The sequence below is a fragment of the Narcine bancroftii genome, chromosome 9 (assembly GCF_036971445.1).
Source record: "Narcine bancroftii isolate sNarBan1 chromosome 9, sNarBan1.hap1, whole genome shotgun sequence".
In the NCBI taxonomy this organism is placed as follows: Eukaryota; Metazoa; Chordata; class Chondrichthyes; order Torpediniformes; family Narcinidae; genus Narcine; species Narcine bancroftii.
This window is the reverse complement of record NC_091477.1, coordinates 59,511,773-59,536,041: the sequence shown is the minus strand read 5'-3', so window position 1 is coordinate 59,536,041 and position 24,269 is coordinate 59,511,773. Positions and strand designations below refer to the sequence as shown.

The window sequence follows — 24,269 nt, the reverse complement described above, 5'->3', positions numbered from 1 at the left end:
TATCTTGTCAGAATAAACTGCATCTAGACAGAAGACACTGCTTCTTGTCAGTAGGCACTTCTTCTTTGGCTTGGCTTCGCGGACGAAGATTTATGGAGGGGTAATGTCCACGTCAGCTGCAGGCTCGTTTGTGGCTGACAAGTCCGATGCGGGACAGGCAAACACGGTTGCAGTGGTTGCAAGGGAAAATTGGTTGGTTGGGGTTGGGTGATGGGTTTTTCCTCCTTTGTCTTTTGTCAGTGAGGTGGGCTCTGTGGTCTTCTTCAAAGGAGGTTGCTGCCCGCCGAACTGTGAGGTGCCAAGATGCACGGTTTGAGGCGATATCAGCCCACTGGCGATGGTCAATTTGGCAAGCACCAAGAGATTTCTTTAGGCAGTCCTTGTACCTCTTCTTTAGTGCACCTCTGTCACGGTGGCCAGTGGAGAGCTCGCCATATAACATGATCTTGGGAAGGCGATGGTCCTCCATTCTGGAGACTTAGGCACTATATCTAACAATAATGCACTGCATCTAGCCAGAAGGCACTGCATGTAGTCAGTAGACTCTGCGTCTACTCAGAAGGCATGGTATCTAGTCATAAGGTACTGCATCTGGTCAGAAGGTACATCATATGGTCAGAAGGTACTTCATCTGGTCAGAAGGTACTGCATCTTGTCAGAAAGCACTGCATCTAATCAGAAGGTACTGCATCTAGTCAGAAGGCACAGGGTCTATTCAGAAGGGTCTGCATGTTGTTAGAAGTACTGCATCTGGTCAGAAGGTACTGCGACTTGACAGAAGGTACTGTGTCTAGTCGGAGGGCACTGTGTTTGGTCAGAAGGTACTTCATTATGTCAATGGTACTGCATCTTGTCAGAAGGTACTGCATCTTGTCAGAAGGTACTCCGTCTTGTCAGAAGTTACTGCATCTAGTCAGAAGACACTGGGTCTAGTCAGAAGGTACTGTGTTTGGTCAGAAGATACTGCATTATGTCAATGGTACTGCATCTTGTCAGAAGGTACTGCATGTTGTCAGAAGGTACTGCGTCTTGTCAGAAGTTACTGCATCTAGTCAGAAGACACTGGGTCTAGTCAGAAGGTACTGTGTTTGGTCAGAAGGTACTGCATTATGCCAAATGGTACTGCGTCATGTCTGTAGATTTTGCTTCTTGTCAGAAGATATTGCATCTAGTCAGAAGGCACTGAGTCTAGTCAGAAGTAACTGTGTCTTGGCATAAGGTATTGTGTAATGTCAGAACGTATTGCTTCTTGTCAGAAGGTATTGCATCTAATCACAAGGCTCTGCGTCTAGTCCGAAGGTATTGCATCTAGTCAGACAGTATTGTATCTTGCCAGGTGGTACTGCGTCTTGTCTGAAGATTTTGCTTCTTGTCAGAAGATATTGCATCTAGTCAGAAGGCACTGAGTCTAGTCAGAAGGTACTGCATCTTGTCAGAAGGTTCTGGGTCTAGTCAGAAGGCATTGCGTCTAGTCAGAAGTTACTGCATTATGTCAAATGGTACTGCATCTTGTCAGAAGGTACCGCATCTAGTCAGAATACACTGGGCCTAGTCAGAAGTTACTGCGTCTTGTTATAAGGTACTGTGTAATGTCAGAAGGTATTGCTTCTTGTCAGAAGGTATTGCATCCAATCACAAGGCTCTTCGTCTAGTCCGAAGGTACTGCATCTAGTCAGACAGTATTGTATCTTGCCAGGTGGTACTGCGTCTTTTCTGTAGATTTTGCATCTTGTCAGAAGATATTGCATCTTGTCAGAAGGCACTGCGCCCAGTCAGAAGGTACTGTGTTTGGTCAGAAGGTACTGCATTATGTCAAATGGTACTGCGTCTTGTCAGAAGGTACTGCATCTTGTCAGAAGGTACAGGGTCTAGTCAGAAGGCACTGTGTCTAGTCAGAAGTTACTGCATTATGTCAAATGGTATTGCATCTTGTCAGAAGGTACTGCATCTTGTCTGAAGGTGCTGCATCTAGTCAGAATACACTGGATCTAGTCAGAAGTTACTGCATCTTGTCATAAGGTACTGTGTAATGTCAGAAGGTATTGCTTCTTGTCAGAAGGTACAGGGTCTAGTCAGAAGGCACTGTGTCTAGTCAGAAGTTACTGCATTATGTCAAATGGTATTGCATCTTGTCAGAAGGTACTGCGTCTTGTCTGAAGGTACTGCATCTAGTCAGAATACACTGGATCTAGTCAGAAGTTACTGCATCTTGTCATAAGGTACTGTGTAATGTCAGAAGGTATTGCTTCTTGTCAGAAGGTATTGCATCTAATCACAAGGATCTGTGTCTAGTCCGAAGGTACTGCATCTAGTCAGATGGTATTGTATCTTGCCAGGTTGTACTGCGTCTTGTCTGTAGATTTTGCATCTTGTCAGAAGATATCGCACCTAGTCATAAGACACTGCTTCTAGTCAGAAGGCAGTGCTTCTAGTCAGAATGGATTGCATCTAATCAGAAGGCACTGGGTCTAGTCAGAGGGTGCTGCGTCATGTCAGAAAGCACAGCCTCTAGTCAATAGGTACTGCATCTTATCAGAAGGTACTGCGTCTAGTCAGAAGGCGCTGCATCTAGTCAGAAGGCACTGCATCTAGTCAGAAGGCGCTGCGTCTAGTCAGAAGGTGCTGCGTCTAGTCAGAAGGTGCTGCGTCTAGTCAGAAGGTGCTGCATCTAGTCAAAAGGTGCTGCATCTAGTCAGAAGGTGCTGCGTCTAATCAGAAGGCATTGCGTCTAGTCAGAAGGCTCTTCCTCTAGTCAGAGGTACTGCTTTTATTCAGAAGATATTGCTTCTAGTCAGAAGGCACTGCATCTAGTCTGAAAGTACTGCGTCTAGTCCTAAAGTACTGTGTCTAGTCAGAAATTACTGCCTGTATTCAGAAGATGCTGCGTCTGGCCAGAAGGCCCTGTGTCTAGGTAGAAAATATGGTTTCAAGACACTGCGTCTAGTCAGAAGGTACTGCATCTAGTCAGAAGGTACTGCATCTTGTCATAAGGAAATGCATCAAGTCCGATGGTACTGTATCTAATCAGAAGACACTGCATCTAGTCAGAAGGTACTGCATATAGTCAGAATGTCTACACCTTGTCAGAAAATACTGTGTTTAGTCAGACAGTGCTGAGTCTAGTCAGAAGGAACTGCATCTAGACAGAAGGTACAGCTTCTTGTCAGTATGCACTACGTCTAACCATAATGCACTGCATTTAGCCAGAAGGCATTGCATGTAGTCAGTAGACACTGTGTCTACTCAGAAGGCACGGTATCTCGTCATACGTTACTGCATCTGGTAAGAAGGTATTTTTCTTGTCAGAAGGTACTGCGTCTAGTCAGAAGTTACTGCATCTGGTCAGATGGTGCTGCGTCTAGTCTGAAGGCACAGGGTCTAGTGAGAGGTTGCTGCGTCATGTCAGAAAGCACAGCCTCTAGTCAATAGGTACTGCATCTTATCAGAGGGCTCTGCGTCTAGTCAGAAGGATCTGGGTCTGGTCCAAAGGTACTGCGTCTAGTCAGAAGGCACTGGGTCTTGTCAGAGGGTACTGCATCATGTCAAATGGTACTATGTCTTGTCAGAAGGTATTGCGCCTTGTCAGAGGGTACTGCATTTGGTCAGAAGACACTGTGTCTAATCAGCAGGGTCTGCATCTAGTCAGATGGTACTGGGTCTTGTAAGATAGTCCTGCGTCTTGTCAGAAGACACTGCGTCTAGTCAGAAGGCACTGTGTCTAGTCAAAACGAAATGCATCTAGACAGAAGACACTGCTTCTTGTCAGTATGCACTACGTCAAGCCATAGTGCACTGGGTCTAGCCAGAAGCCACTGCATGTAGCCAGTAGACACTGTATCCACTCAGAAGGCACAGTATCTAGTCATAAAGTACTGCATCTGGTCAGAAGGTATTGCGTCTTGTCAGAAAGTACTGCGTCTTGTCAGAAGAAACTGCGACTTGACAGAAGGTACTGCATCTATTCAGAAGGTACTGCATCTTGTCAGAAGACACAGGGTCTAGTCAGAAGACACAGAGTCTATTCAGAAGGGTCTGCATGTTGTCAGAAGGTACTGCATATGGTCAGAAGGTACTGCATCTATTCAGAAGGTACTGCGTCTTGTCAGAAGAAACTGCGACTTGACAGAAAGTACTGCCTCTAGTCGGAAGGTACTGCATCTTGTCAGTAGACACTGCATCCACTCAGAAGGTACGGTATCTAGTCATAAAGTACTGCATCGGGTTTGAAGGTACTGCGTCTTGTCAGAAGGCACTACGTCTGGTCAGAAAGTACTGCGTCTTGTCAGAAGAAACTGCGACTTGACAGAAAGTACTGCCTCTAGTCGGAAGGTACTGCATCTTGTCAGTAGACACTGCATCCACTCAGAAGGTACGGTATCTAGTCATAAAGTACTGCATCGGGTTTGAAGGTACTGCGTCTTGTCAGAAGGCACTACGTCTTGTCAGAAGACACAGGGCTAGTCAGAAGACACAGGGTCTATTCTTAAGGATCTGTATGTTGTAAAAAGGTACTAAATCTGGTCAGAAGGTACTGCGTCTAGTCAGAAGACACAGGGTCTAGTCAGAAAAGACGGTCTATTCAGAAGGGTCTGCATGTTGTCAGAAGGTACTGCATCTGGTCAGAAGCTATTGCATCTAGTCAGAAGGTACTCCGTCTGGTCAGAAGAAAGTGCAACTTGACAGAAAGTACTGCATCTTGTAAGAAGACACTGTGTCTAGTCAGCAGGCTCTGCGCCTAGTCAGAAGGTACTGCATCTAGTCTCAATGTCTACACCTTGTCAGATAACACTGCATTAGTCAGACGGTGCTGTCTAGTCAAAAGGAACTGCATCTAGACAGAAGACACTGCTTCTTGTCAGTATGCACTACGTCTAGCCATAGTGCACTGGGTCTAACCAGAAGCCACTGCATGTAGCCAGTAGACACTGTATCCACTCAGAAGGCACAGTATCTAGTCATAAAGTACTGCATCTGGTCAGAAGGTTTTGCGTCTTGTCAGAAGAAACTGCGACTTGACAGAAGGTACTGCATCTATTCAGAAGGTACTGCATCTATTCAGAAGGTACTGCATCTATTCAGAAGGTACTGCATCTTGTCAGAAGACACTGCATCTAGTCAGAAGACACAGGGTCTAGTCAGAAGACACAGAGTCTATTCAGAAGGGTCTGCATGTTGTCAGAAGGTACTGCACATGGTCAGAAGGTACTGCATCTATTCAGAAGGTACTGCGTCTTGTCAGAAGAAATTGCGACTTGACAGAAAGTACTGCCTCTAGTTGGAAGGTACTGCATCTTGTCAGAAGGCACTGTGTCTAGTCAGAAGGTACTGCATGTAGTCAGTAGACACTGCATCCACTCAGAAGGTACGGTATCTAGTCATAAAGTACTGCATCGGGTTTGAAGGTACTGTGTCTGGTCAGAAGGCACTACGTCTGGTCAGAAAGTACTGCGTCTTGTCAGAAGACACAGGGTCTAGTCAGAAGACACAGGGTCTATTCTGAAGGATCTGTATGTTGTAAAAAGGTACTGAATCTGGTCAGAAGGTACTGTGTCTAGTCAGAAGACACAGGGTCTAGTCAGAAAAGACGGTCTATTCAGAAGGGTCTGCATGTTGTCAGAAGGTACTGCATCTGGTCAGAAGGTATTGCATCTAGTCAGAAGGTACTCCGTCTGGTCAGAAGAAAGTGCAACTTGACAGAAAGTACTGCGTCTTGTAAGAAGGCACTGTGTCTAGTCAGAAGGCACTGTGTCTAGACAGAAGACACTGTGTCTAGTCAGAAGGTACTGCATCTAGTCACAATGTCGACACCTTGTCAGATAACACTATATTAGTCAAAGGGTGCTGTGTCTAGTCAAAAGGAACTGCACCTAGACAGAAGACCTTGCTTCTTGTCACTAGGCACTTCTTCTTCTTTGGCTTGGCTTCGCAGACGAAGATTTATGGAGGGGGTAAATGTCCACGTCAGCTGCAGGCTCGTTGGTGGCTGACAAGTCCGATGCGGGACAGGCAGACACGGTTGCAGCGGTTGCAGGGGAAAATTGGTTGGTTGGGGTTGGGTGTTGGGTTTTTCCTCCTTTGTCTTTTGTCAGTGAGGTGGGCTCTGCGGTCTTCTTCAAAGGAGGTTGCTGCCCGCCAAACTGTGAGGCGCCAAGATGCACGGTTTGAGGCGATATCAGCCCACTGGCGGTGGTCAATGTGGCAGGCACCAAGAGATTTCTTTAGGCAGTCCTTGTACCTTTTCTTTGGTGCACCTCTGTCACGGTGGCCAGTGGAGAGCTCGCCATATAACACGATCTTGGGAAGGCGATGGTCCTCCATTCTGGAGACGTGACCCACCCAGCGCAGCTGGATCTTCAGCAGCGTGGACTCGATGCTGTCGACCTCTGCCATCTCCAGTACTTCGACGTTAGGGATGAAAGCGCTCCAATGAATGTTGAGGATGGAGCGGAGACAACGCTGGTGGAAGCGTTCTAGGAGCCGTAGGTGATGCCGGTAGAGGACCCATGATTCGGAGCCGAACAGGAGTGTGGGTATGACAACGGCTCTGTATATGCTTATCTTTGTGAGGTTTTTCAGTTGGTTGTTTTTCCAGACTCTTTTGTGTAGTCTTCCAAAGGCGCTATTTGCCTTGGCGAGTCTGTTGTCTATCTCGTTGTCAATCCTTGCATCTGATGAAATGGTGCAGCCGAGATAGGTAAACTGGTTGACCGTTTTGAGTTTTGTGTGCCCGATGGAGATGTGGGGGGGCTGGTAGTCATGGTGGGGAGCTGGCTGATGGTGGACCTCAGTTTTCTTCAGGCTGACTTCCAGGCCAAACATTTTGGCAGTTTCCGCAAAACAGGACGTCAAGCGCTGAAGAGCTGGCTCTGAATGGGCAACTAAAGCGGCAGTTAGTTGCACTAGGCACTAGTTCTAGCCATAATACACTGCTTCTAGCCTGAAGGCACTGCATCTACTCAGAAGGCATGGTATCTAGTCATAAGGTACGGCGTCTTGTCAGAAGGCACTACGTCTGGTCAGAAGGTACTGTGTCTGATCAGAAGGTTCTGTGTCTAGTCAGAAGGCACAGGGTCTAGTCAGAAGGCACAGGGTCTAGTCAGAAGGCACAGGGTCTAGTCAGAAGGCACAGGGTCTAGTCAGAAGGCACAGGGTCTAGTCAGAAGGCACAGGGTCTATTCAGAAGGGTCTGCATTTTGTCAAAAGGTACTGTATCTGGTCGGAAGGTACTACATGTTATCAGAAGGTACTGCATCTGGTCAGAAGGTACTGCGTCTGGTCAGAAGAAACTGTGACTTGACAGAAAGTACTGGGTCTAGTCGGAAGGTACTGCATCTTGTCAGAAGGTACTGCGTCTAGTCAGAAGATACTGCGTCTAGTCAGAAGGCATTGCTTCTTGTCAGTAGGAACTTCGTCTAATCATAAGGCACTCCATCCAGTCAGAAGGCACTGGGTCTTGTCAGAGGGTACTGCATCTTGTCAGATGGTACTATGTCTTGTCAGAAGATATTGTGCCTTGTCAGAGGGTACTGCATCTGGTCAGAAGACACTGTGTCTAGTCAGCAGGCTCTGCGTCTAGTATGAAAGTACGTTGTCTAGTCAGAATGTACTGAGCCTGATCAGAAGTTACTGTTTCAAGTCAGAAGGCACTGCATCTGGAAAAAAGTTACTGTTTCAATCAGAATATACTGTGTCAGGTCAGAAGTTACTGTTTCAAGTCAGGAGGCACTGTGTCTAGTCAAAAGGTACTGCGTCTAGTGAGAAGGTATTGTGTTTAGTCAGACGGCACTTCGTTTAGTCAGAAGGCACTGCGTTTAGTCAGAAGGCACTGCGTTTAGTCAGAAGGCACTGCGTTTAGTCAGAAGGCACTGCGTTTAGTCAGAAGGCACTGCGTTTAGTCAGAAGGCACTGCGTTTAGTCAGAAGGCACTGCGTTTAGTCAGACGGAACTGCATCTGGTCAGAAGACACTGTCTAGTCAGCAGACTCTGCGTATAGTCAGAAGGTACTGCATCTAGTCTCAATGTCTACACCTTGTCAGATAACACTGCATTAGTCAGACGGGAACCTCATCCAGCTCTAGCCTTAGGGGCTGTTGAGGGAGCTGGAGCAGGGCGGAATCTTGGACTGAGCGGTTGGCACTGAAAAGAGATTGGAAGTGTTCTGACCATCGGTTGAGGATGGAGATCTTGTCGCTGAGGAGGACTTTGCCGTCTGAGCTGCGCAGCGGGCTTTGGACTTGGGGTGAGGGGCCGTACACAGCCTTTAGAGCCTCGTAGAAACCCCTGAAGTCGCCAATGTCCGCGCTGAGCTGGGTTCGTTTGGCGAGGCTAGTCCACCACTCATTTTGGATCTCCCGAAGTTTGCGCTGAAGATGGCTGCATGCGCGACGGAAGGCTTGTTTCTTCTCTGGACAGGACGGCTTTGTAAGGTGAGCCTGGTGGGCAGCTCGATTCTTTGCCAGCAGCTCCTGGATTTCCTGGCTGTTTTCGTCAAACCAGTCCTTGTTTTTCCTGGAGGAGAAGCCCAGTACCTCTTCAGTGGATTGCAGTATGGTTTGGCAGGCAGCAACCTCCTTTGAAGAAGACCGCAGAGCCCACCTCACTGACAAAAGGCAAAGGAGGAAAAACCCAACACCCAACCCCAACCAACCAATTTTCCCCTGCAACCGCTGCAATCGTGTCTGCCTGTCCCGCATCGGACTTGTCAGCCACAAACGAGCCTGCAGCTGACGTGGACTTTTTACCCCCTCCATAAATCTTCGTCCGCGAAGCCAAGCCAAAGAAAGAAGAAGTCAGACGGTGCTGTCTAGTCAAAAGGAACTGCATCTAGACAGAAGACACTTCTTCTTGTCAGTGGGCATTACATCTAGCCATAATGCACTGCGCCTAGCCAGAAGGCACTGCATATAGTCAGTAGACACTGCAACTACTCAAAAGGCACAGTATCTAGTCATAAGGTACTGCGTCTTGTCAGAAGGCACTGTGTTTAGTCAGAAGTCACTGAGTCTTGTCAGAAAGTACTGCATCTTGTCAGATGGTACTATGTCTTGTCAGAAGGTATTGCGCCTTGTCAGAGGGCACTGCATCTGGTCAGAAGACGTTGTGTCTAGTCAGCAGGGTCTGCGTCTAGTCAGATGGTACTGGGTCTTGTAGATAGCCCTGCATCATGTCAAAAGACACTGCGTCTTATCAGAAAACACTGCATCTAGTCAGATAACACTGTGTTAGTCAGACATTGCTTGCAGGCGCCTCAGATTGAAGAGACTGCCATCCGTGCGGTACCGGATGTAAACAGTGTCTTCATTTCATGGCTTGTTTCAGCATCATGCTGAAGAAGATTGAAAAGAGGGTTGGTGCGAGAACGCAGCCTTGCTTCATGCCATTGTCAATGGATAAGGGTTCAGAGAGCTCATTGCTGTATCTGACCCAACCTTGTTGGTTTTCGTGCAGTTGGATAACCATGTTGAGGAACTTTGGGGGGCATCCGAGGTGCTCTAGTATTTGCCAAAGCCCTTTCTTACTATGGTGTCGAAGGCTTTGGTGAGGTCAACAAAGGTGATGTAGAGTCCTTTGTTTTGTTCTCTGCTCTTTTCTTGGAGCTGTCTGAGGGCAAAGATCATGTGAGTAGTTCCTCTGTTTGCGCGAAAGCCGCACTGTGATTCTGGGAGAACATTTTCGGCGACACCAGGTATTATTCTATTTAGGAGAATCCTAGTGAAGATTTTGCCTGCAATGGAGAGCAGCGTGATTCCCCTGTAGTTTGAGCAGTCTGATTTCTCGCCTTTGTCTTTGTACAGGGTGATGATGATGGCATCACGAAGGTCCTGAGGCAGCTTTCCTTGGTCCCAGCAGAGCTTGAAAAACTCATGCCGTTTAACATGCAGAGTTTTGCCGCCAGCCTTCCAGACCTCTGGGGGCATTCCATCCACACCTGCTGCTTTGCCACTTTTCAGTTGTTCAATTGCCTTATATGTCTCTTCCCGGGTGAGGACTTCATCCAGCTCTAGCCTTAAGGGCTGTTGAGGGAACTGGAGCAGGGCAGATTCTTGGACTGAGCGGTTGGCACTGAAAAGAGATTGGAAGTGTTCTGACCATCGGTTGAGGATGGAGATCTTGTCGCTGAGGAGTACTTTGCCGTATGAGCTGCGCAGCGGGCTTTGGACTTGGGGTGAGGGGCTGTACACTACTCTCTGCAGACGATGCCGCTTTAGTTGCTCATTCAGAGCCAGCTCTTCAGCGCTTGTCGTCCTGTTTTGCGGAAACTGCCAAAATGTTTGGCCTGGAAGTCAGCCTGAAGAAAACTGAGGTCCTCTATCAGCCAGCTCCCCACCATGACTACCAGCCCCCCCACATCTCCATTGGGCACATAAAAATCAAAACGGTCAACCAGTTTACCTATCTCGGCTGCACCATTTCATCGGATGCAAGGATTGACAACGAGATAGACAACCGACTCGCCAAGGCAAATTGTGCCTTTGGAAGACTACACAAAAGAGTCTGGAAAAACACCCAACTGAAAAACCTCACAAAGATTAGCGTATACAGAGCCGTTGTCATACCCACAATCCTGTTCGGCTCCGAATCATGGATCCTCTACCGGAATCACCTATGGCTCCTAGAACGCTTCCACCAGCATTGTCTCCGCTCCATCCTCAACATTCATTGGAGTGACTTCATCACCAACATCGAAGTACTCAAGATGGCAGAGGCCGACAGCATCGAATCCACGCTGCTGAAGATCCAACTGCGCTGGGTAGGTCACGTCTCCAGAATGGAGGACCATCGCCTTCCCAAGATCGTGTTATATGGCGAACTCTCCACTGGCCACCGAGACAGAGGTGCACCAAAGAAGAGGTACAAGGACTGCCTAAAGAAATCTCTTGGTGCCTGCCACATTGACCACCACCAGTGGGCTGATATCACCTCAAACCGTGCATCTTGGCGCCTCACAGTTCGGCGGGCAGCAACCTCCTTTGAAGAAGACCGCAGAGCCCACCTCACTGACAAAAGACAAAGGAGGAAAAACCCAACACCCAACCCCAACCAACCAATTTTCCCTTGTAACCGCTGCAACTGTGTCTGCCTGTGCCGCATCGGACTTGTCAGCCATAAACGAGCCCGCAGCTGACGTGGACATTACCCCTCCATTAATCTTTGTCCGCGAAGCCAAGCCAAAGAGAAGAGTCAGACAGTGCTGTGTCTAGTCAAAAGGAACTGCATCTAGACAGAAGACACTGCTTCTGGTCAGTAGGCACTATGTCTAGCCATAATGCACTGCGTCTAGCCAGAAGGCACTGCATGTAGTCAGTAGACACTGCATCTACTCAGAAGCCACGGTATCTAGTCATAAGGCACTGCGTCTTGTGAGAAGGCACTGCATCTTGTCAGAAGGCACTGCGTCTGGTCAGAAGGCACTGCGTCTGGTCAGAAGGCACCTCGTCTGGTCAGAAGGCACCTCGTCTGGTCAGAAGGCACCGCGTCTGGTCAGAAGGCACCGCGTCTGGTCAGAAGGCACCGCGTCTGGTCAGAAGGCACCGCGTCTGGTCAGAAGGTACAGTGTCTGGTCAGAACAAAGTGCGACTTGACAGAAAGTACTGCATCTAGTCGGAAGGTACTGCATCTTGTCAGAAGGCACTGCATCTAGTCAGAAGGTACTGCATTATGTTAAATAGTACTGCGTCTTGTCAAAAGGTACTGCATCTTGTCAGAAGGTACTGCATCTAGTCAGATTACACTGGGTCCAGTCAGAAGGTACTGCGTCTTGTTATAAGGTTCTGTGTAATGTCAGAAAATATTGCTTCTTGTCAGAAGGTATTGCATCTAATCACAAGGCTCTGCATCTAGTCGGAGGGTACTGAGTCTGGTCAGAAGACATTGTGTCTAGTTGTCAGGCTCTGTGTCTAGTCAGAAGGTACTGCGTCTCGTCATAATGTACTGCGTCTGGTCAGAAGTTACTGTTTCAAGTCAGAAGGCACTGCGTCTAGTCAGAAGGTACTGCGTCTGGTCAGATGTTACTGTTTCAATCAGAATGCGCTGTGTTGGGTCAGAAATTACTGTTTCATGTCAAAAGATACTGCGTCTAGTCAGAAGGCACTGTGTCTAATCAGAAGGTACTGCATCTAGTCAGAAGGTAATGCATCTAGTCAGAAACTTACTGTTTCAATTCAGAATCCACTGCGTCTAGTCAGAAGAAACTGCAGCTAGTCAGAATTTACTGCTTCTAATCAGAAGGTGCTGCATCTTGTCAGAAGGTACTGCATCTAATCAGAATCTACTGCACCTAGTCAGAAGGTGCTGCGTCTTGTCAGAAGTTACTCCATATTTGAGAAAGCACAGCCTTTAGTCAATAGGTACTGTATCTTGTCAGAAGGTACTGTATCTAGTCAGAAGATACTGTTTCAAGTCAGAAGGCACTGCATCTAGTCAGAAGGTACTGCGTCTGGACAGAAGTTACTGTTTCAATCAGAATGTATAGTGTCAGGTCAGAAGTTACTGTTTCAAGTCAGAAGGTACTGCATTTATTCAGACTGCACTGTGTTTAGTCAGATGGCACTGCATCAAGTCAGATGGATCTGCATCTTGTCAGAAGGCACTGAGTCTGGTCAGAAGTTACTATTTCAAGTCAGAAGGCACTGTGTCTAGTCAGAAGTTACAGAATCTAGTAAGGAATTATTGCGTCTGGTCAGAAAGTTACTGTTTCAATTCAGAATGCAATGCGTCTAGTTGCAAGGCACTGCGTCTAGTTAGAAAGTACTGCATCTGGACAGAAGTTACTCTTTCAATCAGAATGTACTGTGTCAGTTCCGAAGTTACTGTTTCAAGTCAGAAGGCACTGTGTCTAGTCAGAAGGTACTGTGTCTAGTCAGACGGATCTGCATCTGGTCAGAAGGCACTGAGTCTGGTCAGAAGGCATTGAGTCTGGTCAGAGGTTACTGTTTTAATTCAGAAGGCACTGTGTCTAGTCAGAAGGCACTGTGTCTAGTCAGAAGGCACTGTGTCTAGTCAGAAGGTATTTCGTTTAGTCAGACGGCACTGCATCTAGTCAGACGGAACTGCATCTGTTCAGAAGGTATTGCGTCTGGTCACAAGTTACTGTTTCAAGTTAGAAGGCACTGTGTCTATTCAGAAGGCACTGCGTCTAATCAGCAGGCTCTGCGTCTAGTCAGAAGGTACTGCGTCTTGTCAGAATGTACTACGCCTGATAAGAAGTTACTGTTTCATGTCATAAGGCACTGTTTCTAGTCAGAAAGTTCTGTGACTGGACAGAAGTTACTGTTTCAAGTCAGAAAGTACTGTGTCTGGTCAGAAGGCACTGTTTCAAGTGAGAAGGCACTGTTTCAAGTGAGAAGGCACTGTTTCAAGTCAGAAGGCACTGTTTCTAGTCAGAAGGTATTGTGTTTAGACAGAAGTTACTATTTCAAGTCAGAATGTACTATGTCTGGTCAAAAGTTACTGTTTCAAGTCAGATGACACTGCATCTTGTTAGAAGGCATGGCGTCTAGTCAGAAGGCATTGTGTCTAGTCAGAAGGTACTGTGTCTAGTCAGAAGGCACTGTGTCTAGTCAAAAGGCACTGTGTCTAGTCAAAAGGCACTGTGTCTAGTCAGAAGGCACTGTGTGTAGTCAGAAGGTACTGCATCTTGTCATACAGTACTGTGTTTAGTCAGAAGGTACTGCATCTAGTCATAATGTCTACACCTTGTCAGATAATACTGCATTAGTCTGACGGTGCTGTGTCTTGTCAAAATGTACTACATCTTGTAAGAAGTTACTGTTTCAAGTCAGAAGGCACTATTTCTAGTCAGAAGGTACTGCTTTTAGTTAAAAGATACTACGTTTAGTCAGACGGCACTGCGTCTAGTCAGACGGAACTGCATCTGTTCAGAAGGTATTACGTCTGGTCAGAAGTTACTGTTTCAAGTCAGAAAACTCTGCATCTTGTTAGAAGGTACGGCATCTAGTCAGAAGGCACTGTATCTAGTCAGAAGGCACTGTGTCTTGTCATACGGCACTGCATTTAATCAAAAGGACTGCATCTAGTCATAATGTCTACACCTTGTCAGATAACACTGCATTAGTCTGACGGTGCTGCGTCTAGTCAAAAGGAACTGCATTTAGACAGAAGATGCTGCGTTTAGTCAGACAGCACTGCGTCTAGTCAGACGGATCTACATATGGTCAGAAGGCACTGCGTCTGGTCAGAAGTTACTGTTTAAAGTCAGAAGCCACTGCATCTAGTCAGAAGGCACTGAGCCTATTAAGAAGGTACGGCTTCTAGTCATAAGGTATTGTATCTTGTCATAATAATTGCGCCTAGTCAGCAGGCACTGCGTCAGGTCAGAAAGCGCTGCCTCAGGTCAGAAGGCATTGCATCTAGTCAGACGTTATTGCCTCTGTTCAGAAGGTACCGATTCTAGTCATATGGCACTGAATCAAGTCAGAAGGCACTGGGTCTAGTCAGAAGGAACTGCGTCTAGTTAGAAGGTATAGCGTCTAGCCAGAATGCACTGCGTCTAGTCAGAAAACTCATTTTCTAGTCAGAAAACACTGCTTCTAGTCAATAGGCACTACATTGAGTCTGAAAGTACTGCGTCTTGTCAGAGATTACAGCATCTAGACAGAAGACACAGGGTCTAGTCATTAGGTACTGCTTCTAGTCAGAGGATACTGCATCTTGCCACATGATAGTGCATTTTGCCAGATGTTACTGCAAGCCATGAAAGACCTCAACAATGAAGACGCTGTTTACATCCGGTACCGCACGGATGGCAGTCTCTTCAATCTGAGGCGCCTGCAAGCTCACACCAAGACACAAGAGAAACTTGTCCGTGAACTACTCTTTGCTGACGATGCCACTTTAGTTGCCCATTCAGAGCCAGCTCTTCAGCGCTTGACGTCCCGTTTTGCGGAAACTGCCAAAATGTTTGGCCTGGAAGTCAGCCTGAAGAAAACGGAGGTCCTCCATCAGCCAGCTCCCCACCATGACTACCCCCCACATCTCCATTGGGCACACAAAACTCAAAACGGTCAACCAGTTTACCTATCTCGGCTGCATCATTTAATTAGATGCAAGGATCGACAACGAGATAGACAACAGACTCTCCAAGGCAAATAGCACCTTTGGAAGACTACACAAAAGAGTCTGGAAAAACGACCAACTGAAAAACCTCACAAAGATTAGCGTATACAGAGCCGTTGTCATACCCACACTCCTGTTCGGCTCCGAATCATGGGTCCTCTACCGGCATCACCTACGGCTCCTAGAACGCTTCCACCAGCGTTGTCTCCGCTCCATCCTCAAAATTCATTGGAGCGACTTCATCCCTAACATCGAAGTACTCGAGATGGCAGAGGTCGACAGCATCGAGTCCACGCTGATGAAGATCCAGCTGCGCTGGATGTGTCACGTCTCCAGAATGGAGGACCATCGCCTTCCCAAGATCGTGTTATATGGCGAGCTCTCCACTGGCCACCGTGACAGAGGTGCACCAAAGAAGAGGTACAAGGACTGCCTAAAGAAATCTCTTGGTGCCTGCCACATTGACCACCGCCAGTGAGCTGATATCACCTCAAACCGTGCATCTTGGCGCCTCACAGTTCGGCGGGCAGCAACCTCCTTTGAAGAAGACTGCAGAGCCCACCTCACTGACAAAAGACAAAGGAGGAAAAACCCAACACCCAACCCCAACCAACCAATTTTCCCCTGCAATCGCTGCAACCGTGTCTGCCTGTCCCGCATCAGACTTGTCAGCCACAATCGAGCCTGCAGCTGACGTGGACTTTTACCCCCTCCATAAATCTTCATCCGCGAAGCCAAGCCAAAGAAGAAGACTGCATGTAGTCAGAAGGATCTGTCTCTAGTCCGAAGGTACTGCATCCAGTCACAAGGCACTGAGTCTTGTAAGAAGACTCTACCTCTAGTCAGAAGGTAATGTGTCTAGTCAGAAAGTACTGCATCTTGTCAAATGGTAGTGTGACTTGTCAGAATGTACTGCCTCTATTCAGAAGATATTGTGTCTAGTCAGATGGCACTGCGTCTATTCAGAAAGTACTGCATCTAGTCCAAAAGTACTCAAAATTTACTGCCTCTATGCAGAAGATGCTGCTTCTGGTCAGAAGTTACTATTTCAAGTCAGAAGGCACTGCGTCTAGTAAGAAGGTACTGCTCTTAGTCAGAAGGTACTGTGTCTGGTCAGAAGAAACTGCGATTAGTCAGAACGTAACGCATCTTGTCAGAATACACTGTGTCTAATGGTTCTAAAGAATCTTTAGGATGAGATAAATATATCAACACATCATCTGCAAAGAAATTAATTTTATACACTTGTTCACCTATTTTAATTCCCTTAACATTGAATTGATATGGGATGATTTTAAGTTATAAAGTCAATTTGGACAAAAGTGAGATACTACCAATATCAGATTTTACAGATTGTAGACAATTTACTAAATTTAGATTTGCAACATATATAGGGGTTATAGTGGACAAGAATATCAAAATTTATATAACTTAAATTATATACTGTTGTTAAATAGATTAATGCTGATTTACATAGATGGAAAGATTTGCCATTAACTTTGATTGGATGTTAATTGTATTAAAATGACTATATATCCTCGTATATAATATCTTTTTCAGTCTATTCCAAGTGTAGTATTTATGAAAATTTTAAGGGAAATTAAATAAAGTAATTTGTTTGTTTTTGTGGAAAGATAAATTGTTAAGAGTCTCTATGCAAAAATTAACATGGAAATATGAATTAGGTGGACTTCAATTACCACATTTTCAAAATTATTATGAGGCAGCGCAATTAAAATTTATTAATAGGTTGTTTAATATCGACTAACCACCTATGTCAGAAAAGATTGAATTGGATCAGATTTCTGAAAATAAAATACACCAATTTATTTATAAACGGAATCCATTTTTATTGCAAAAGTACAAACTGCCAGTACTGAGACATTTAATGGATATTTGGTATAAGTGGAATCAGATGATAGGATCTAAAAGTAAAATTTCAGCTAAATCACTATTATATCAGAATAAAATAATTCCTTTCTCTTAAAATAATCCTTATTTGAAAGATTGGGAAATGAAAAGTGTAAAATTGGTGGAGGACTGTTTTGAAGCAGGCAAATTTTTCTTTTAATAGATTTCAAGAGATGTTTGGTTTTTCATAAAAATTTTTTTGCTTATTATCAGGTTTGAGATTTATTATTAGAAAATTTGGGCGAGAATTAGTGTTACCGGATCAAACAAAATTTGAGATGTTAATTGCTGATAAAGGAACAAAGGGATTTATTTCGGAAATGTATATGTTACTGCAAGAAAAGATGGATAAGATTAATGTATATAAACTGAAGGATAAGTGGGAGAAGGATTTGGCTATTATTTTATCTTGGAAAGAATGGTCAACTTTGTGTGTTGATAGTGTTACGAAATTACTTAATGTGAGATATAATATGGTTAATTATAATTTTTTTATATCAATTGTATTTAACTCCTGAAAAGTTGAAGAAATATGGTTTTAGTTTGTCAGATTTGTGTTTTAGATGTGGGGAACAGATAGGTACTTTCTTGTATTCGGTTTGGGTATGTAGAAAAGTTAAACCTTTTTGGGAAAAAGTTATAAAGTTTTTGAAAGATTTATTTAAAATGGATTTGCAATTGGGCCTGATGATGTGTTTATTCGAATATATGAATACATTAATGACAGGGTTACGGATGCATAAACCACAATTAGCGATTAGGGTCAGCTGTAGCAAAAAATGTACAGCACTATGTGGAAAAATGATGTAGAGTTGAATATAAAAAATGGCATAGTGAATTGCAATCATGTTTGTATTTGGAAAAAATAACTTATAATTTGCAAAATAATTATCCTTTTTTGTTAAGATGTGGAGTTTATATTTAAAATATATAGGTATGGATGGTAAGTAAATGATATGTAAAGGGTTGGCACTCCAGTTACCATTAAATAACCAAAATAATTTTTTTCTTAGCTCCGAGGAGGGTTGGGAGGGATGGGATAGTTTAACTGGGAAGTGGTGGGGAGTGGGGGTGATAAAGGGATTGTTTCTTTTTATTGTTGTCTTGTCAGAAGGCTCTGCAACTAGTCAGAAGGCAATGCACCTTTTCAAAAGGCACTCCGACTAGTCAGAAAGCACTGCTTCTAATCAGAAGGTACTGCATTGAGTAAGACTGCACTGCATCTAGTCAGAAGGCACTGCACCTAGTTTGAAGACACTGCGTCTAGTTAGTAGGCACTGTGTCTAGTCATAAGGCAATGTGTCTAGTCAGAAAGCACTGCATGTAGTCAGAAGGCTCTGGAACTAGTCAGAAGGCACTTCGACCAATCAGAAAGCACTGCTTCTAATCAGAAGACACTGCATCTAGTCATAAGGGTCTGCGTCTTGCAAGAAGGTACTGTGTCTACTCAGAAAGACGCAGGTCTAGTCAGAAGGGACTGCATCTAGTCAGAAGGTACCGTGTCTAGCAGAATGTATTGCTTCTTGTCAGAAGTCAGAAGGCATGGCGCCTAGTCTCAAGGCACTGCAACTAGTCAAAAGACATGTGTTTAGTCAGAAAGCACTGCATCTTATCAAATGGTATTGCATCTAGTCAGAAGGTACTCCATCTTGCCAGGTCTTGCTTCTTGTCAGATGGTACTGCATCTAGTCAGAAGGCTCTGCGTCTAGTCAGAAGGTACTGCGTCTAGTCAGAATGTGCTGCATTTAGTCAGAAAGCTCTGTGTCTAGTCAGAATGAACTGTGTCCAGTCAGAATGTACTTGCTCTTGTCAGAAGGCACTCTGTCCAGTCAGAAGACATGGTGTCTAGACAGAAGATACATCATCTAGACTGAAGTCACTACACCTAGTCAGTAGGCACTGCGACTTAACAGATGGTACTTCGTCTTGTCATAATATACTGCGTCTAATCAGAAGGCACTGCATCTAGTCACAAGGCACTGGGTCTTAACAGAAGGTACTTTGTCTTGTCATAATGTACAGCGTCTAATCAGAAGGCACTACTTCTAATCAGAAGGGACTGGATCTAGTCAGTATGCATGGCGTCTACTCAGATGGTACTGCCTCTAGTCAGAATGAACTGTGTCTAGTTAGAAGGCACTGCGTCTAGTCAGAAGGTACTGCTTCTTGTCAGAAGACACTGTGATTGTCAGCAGACACTGCGTCTATTCAGAAGGCACTGTGTCTAGACAGAATGAACTGTGTCTAGTTAGAAGGCACTGTGCCTAGTCAGAAGGTACTGTGTCTAGTCAGAAGGTACTGCGTCTAGTCAGAAGGTACTGCGTCTAGTCAGAAGGTTCTGCATCTAGTCAGAAGGTACTGCATCTAATCAGCAGGCTCTGCAACTATTCAAAAGACACTGCGTCAGGTCAGAAGCCACTTCATCTAATCAGATAGTACTGCATCTAGTCAGAATGTACTGTGTCTAGTCAGAAGGTACTGTTTCTATTGATTTTAATTTGGAAGTGGAGTAAGAGAATTGAAGGCAGGGTTGCTTTGCTGGGTCACATGGGCAACTGGGCTCAATTTTCTCTCTCTTTCAGGCATCAAATCACAATGGTACAAAATAAATGAAAACGCTGTCATTTTATTGGTTGTCAAATGAAGCACTGCTGCCTTGTGCCTGACTAATTTTAGATATCAGTTAGTACATCTTGCTGCTTCCTGCAAAATTAATGATTTTTAAATTTATTTCATATAGGCTGTTGAAGATTTTTTTAATCGTCCGCAAGATGAATGTATTAAATTCCAATCACATGTAGAGGAACCCAGTAGTAAAATACCAGGTGAGAAGTTAATTATTTCCTGTTAACATCATTGGTTTTCATGTTTTGAAAAATCAAAAAGCACTTTGATTATCATTGCGTTTTCCCTTCTCAATCATTTCCTGTTCAAATTCAATGTGGAATCATCGGGATCTCTGAGATTGTTAGCTTTTTTCTCCTCCTCTCTCTAATTGACTGTCTTACAAAGAACAGTGATAATGACAGCCACTCAAGACCAAATCCAGACATCTCCTCCTCCAAAATTAAACTTAAGACCAAGAATTAGGACTCGTTATTCAGATGTTCCCTCTATAACTTGGCATCTTTATTGCTCTATGTCTGGGCCCTGACCTTCCCCTTTCCTTCTGCCTTTTCCCATACTTTCCCCAACCACACTTTGTTGAACTGACTCCCCTCCTTCCTTCCCACCTCCCATCACACCTCCCTGCAGTTTCATAATTTAGGCCAAAATGTTTGATTGTGCTGCCTCATACCAAGCTTTGTCCTCAACTCCTTGAATGTGTCATTGCCTCCCAAATGTCTACCATTCTTTCTAGAACTCCCATGTTTGAAATGCTATCAAAGGCATTTCTATACAACATAGAACACTCCCTTAGCCTGGTCAGCAGTTCCTTAGGATCATCGCTGGAACTGAAATGTTAGGAGATGAACTCCCCTGGGACCACCAACAGTGCGCTGTACACAACCTCCGCAAATGAAGCTTGGAAGTCCTCCTTTGGAGTTGTTCTAATGCCCAGTAATACCCAGGGAAGCACATCAGGTCAATTCAGGCCCTCTAACCAAGCCATCAAGGCTGTGTTGAGATGTTGATAAAACCTTTCCACCACTCCATTGGCCTGGGAATGATAGGCGTTTGTATGATGAATCATTGTACCGAGTAATTGTGACAAGGCTGTCCACATCAAGGAAGTAAGTTGTGGTTGTCTATTTGCAGTAACATGCGCCGGTAAACCAAAACAAGACACCCAGGAACTGAGAAACACCCGAGCACAAGTGTCTGTAGTAGCATCTACCATAGGCACGGCCTTGGGCCACCGCGTAAACCTATTACTGTAAAAAGGTAACGGTATCCTCTTGAATCAGGAAGCGGACCAACAGTGTCCACATGGTCATGAGCAAAATGCTGAGTAACTGCTGGGAAGGACTGCAGTGGTGTCTTAGTGCTGCTGAACCTTTGCTTTCTGGCAGGCAATGCAGGACCTTGCCATTTGTGTAATGACTTTTTTAAGACTGTGCCACACGAACTTGTCAGAAACCATATGAACAATCGATCTAATCGATGGATGTGAGAGACCATGCACAGAGTTGAATACTCTACGTTTCCATAATACCAGAACTACTGGGTGTGGGTGTCCCGTTGATATATCATAGAGGAGTAGTTTGCCATGAATTCCAAACTGGACATCCTTCAATTGCAGGTTCGTGATTGTAATCTGATAAGCATTCGTCTCATGGTCATGTTCTTGGGCCGTTGTCAAAGCTGTGTAGTCAATACCTTGATCTGCAGATGAAACCTTGAGCAGAGTGTGACAGTGCATCAGTTACTACATATTCCACAAATATGTAGTATTTTTGTGGAGAATTGTGAAATGAATGATAATTGCCATTGTTGTCATGCTGACCAGGGCTCTGTGACCTTGGAAAAGACAAATGTTAAGGGCTTGTGGGTGGTGTATATAGTAAAATCTTTGCCCTCCAAAAAAAATAGTGGAAGTGTTGAATAGACAAGTAAATGGCCAAAAGCTCCTTATTCAAAAGCTCTGTATTTTTTCTTTGCTTCACGAAGATGGCGGCTGAAGAACGCTAATGATTTCCATTGCCCGTTGACATATTGATGAAGTGCATCTCCTATGGCCATACTGGGAGCATCTGTAGAAAGGGCAGTGACTACATTTAAAACTGGGTAGCTGAGCATTGTGGCATGAATCAGCAAATCTTTCATCTTCAAGAAGGCATTGTTTCCCTCTTCAGTCCAATGGATAGTTTCCGGAGAGTAAATCGATAAGAGGCTTCATGATCTGCATTGCTCCTGGAAGAAACCAACGGTAAAAATTTACCATTCCCAAGAATTTCTGCAGGATTTTAACTGTAGCAAATCTTGAGTATTTTGTAATGGCCTCAACCTTGGATGGCAGCGGAGTCATACCTTCCTGAGTAATTCTATGCCCCAAGAAATCAATCGTTCTTTACAAAAATGCATTTATCTGGATTGATGGTCAGTCCAAGTTCTTGAAGACAAATAAAAAGTGTTCCAAATGTTCTTCCTTGGTCCCACTGGCCACAATGTCATTGAGGTAAATGAAGACATTGGTCATACCACGTCCTGAAGCATCCATCACCCGTTGAAATGATTGAGCAGCATTCTTTAGTCCGAATGGGATTTGTAAAAATTCGAACAACCCAAACGGGGTAATTATTGGTGTTTTTGGAATGTCTTCTGGCTCCACTGGTACTTGGTGATAGCCACACACTGTCTATTTTTGAAAAGATTTTTGTTCCATGCAAATTAGCCAAGAAATCTTGAATATGAGGTATCAGATAATAATCTGGGATGGTGGTGCCTTTAACCCACCTGTAATCTCCACCAGGTTGCCAACCTCCATTGTGTTTTGGAACCATAATTAATGGAGATGCCCAGGGACAGTCGGACCTACGAATTATGCCTAGTTCCTCCATCCTGGCAAATTCATCCTTTGCTAAATGCAGTTTCTCTGGCAGCAAGCAATGTGCTTTAGCATGGATAGGAGGGCCCTTTGTACGAATGTGGTGAGTAACCCCGGGCTTTGCTGTGGAGGCAGAAAATTGTAGAGTAGTAACCTCAGGGAAATCTTACAACAGCCTGAAGAGTTCATCCATTCGTTTATTTAATGTTTGAAGGTGTAGAGCAGGGGTACAGGTGTCTGGCAGAGGAATAGTCTGACAAACAGTTCCATCTATCAGCCGATGCCCTCTTATGTCGATAAGGAATGAATGAGCCCAAAGAAAATTTGCACCAAGTTGGGATATGGCTGCTATAATAAATGGCCAAGTGTAGAGATGATTCTCAAACTTCATCTTCCTGGTGCCAAAGGTTGGAATTTTTGTGCAGTGAATTAGAATTCACTGTCTGTGTATTGCTCAGATGACTGGCTCCTCCCTTGGCTCCACCCTCACCTATCCCAATATAAATCCTGTTTTTCCCACCTTACCTCAGGACTATTGTGTCTACTGGCCATTGATTGTAAGCTATTAAAAGTGTGTTTGTGCTCCTCATTTGTCTCTGAGTACAATCAGTCATGTTATAATTTTAATAGCTTACTTTGAAGCAGGATGGAAGCCCTGTTGAAACGAGGCATGCTCCAGGTCGAGCCTCTGTCCCCATAAGCCCTAGAGGAATTTGCCTACTGGCTGGAGTGCTTCCAGTCCTACCTGATGGCCACACAAGACAACTTCAACTCGGATGGTCTCCAGAGATCAGCACTTCTCTCTCTTGGGTCGGCCCCAAAGGGTTCGCTCTCATCAGAGACTGTGCTATTGACAAGTCTGCCATAGAGGGTTTGAAGGCCCACAACGTTCTGGCGAGGCACCAACTCTCTCGATGTCGGCATTGTCCATGTGAGTGACTGGATGATTATGTCCTTGAACTTTGGGCCCTGACTAGAAAATGCCACTACGAAGCGATCACAGCCCGAGTGAGAGAGGAGGAACAAATCCAGGATGCCCTTGTGGCAGGTAGGTGAGGCAGAGACTGCTGGAGTTGGGGAAGAAAGACTTGGCTAGTACCCTAAAGCTGGTGAAAGCACTCGAATAGGCCCAACTAGGAGCTGATGACCTCACGGGAAAAAGTGGTGTCTTTTCAGAAGACCAGGTCAATAGGGCGCCAGCTACCCCTGCAGCCCCAGCACCAACTGCTGCGGCCACGCACGACTGGGGATGCTACTTCTGTGGACAGGCACAGCATCCCGGCGCCTGATGCCCCTTAAAGGACTCCATTTGCTCAGGATGCAGTATGCAAGGGCACTGGGTGAAGGTCTACAGGGCTTAGGGGAACCCAAAGAGGGCGACCGCATGTGCAACTCCTGAATCATCACTCGACCGTACCTGAATCCCGAAGTGCCAGCCCAAGCCTCTGTGTGCTGTTCGCCACCAGCATCTTGCTGCGCCTCATGGCAAGACCCGCCACCAGAAAGTAAGGCATTGCAGGAAGCAGCGGTGGCCATCTTGTCTGCCCTCTGGCCAAGAGGAAAGAGTCAAAAAAAGGACACTATATAGGCCTATTAGTCTGACGTTGGTAGTTGGGAAGATATTAGAGTCTTCATTAAGGATGAGGTTATGAAATACCTGGACATGTATGACATGATAGGTCCAAATCAACCTGTTTTTTTCAAGGGTAGATCCTGCCTGACCAACCTATTAGAGTGTTTTGAAGAAATCTCAAGTAGGATAGATAAAAGGGAGGCCATGGATGTTGTGTATTTG

At 45.2% G+C, this 24,269-nt stretch overlaps 1 protein-coding gene across 12 annotated transcripts in view; it reads left to right on the top strand.

Moving 5' to 3' along the window:
* The window catches only part of dbn1 (drebrin 1), a 429,629-nt gene that overhangs the window by 367,887 nt on the left and 37,473 nt on the right, over positions 1–24,269 (top strand). For 9 of the 12 annotated variants that reach the window (XR_011345015.1, XR_011345012.1, XR_011345011.1 and 6 more), the window contains one exon: positions 19,727–19,811. Coding sequence is in view for 6 of the 12 variants with exons in the window: in XM_069899279.1 (XP_069755380.1) it covers positions 19,727–19,811 (85 nt within the window). In the remaining 6 variants the exon portion in view is untranslated. Of the gene's footprint in view, positions 1–19,726; positions 19,812–20,347; positions 20,517–20,745; positions 20,872–21,597; positions 22,072–24,269 lie in introns of those variants that run through there. The other 3 variants (XM_069899280.1, XM_069899283.1, XM_069899282.1) reach the window with 3 other exon arrangements.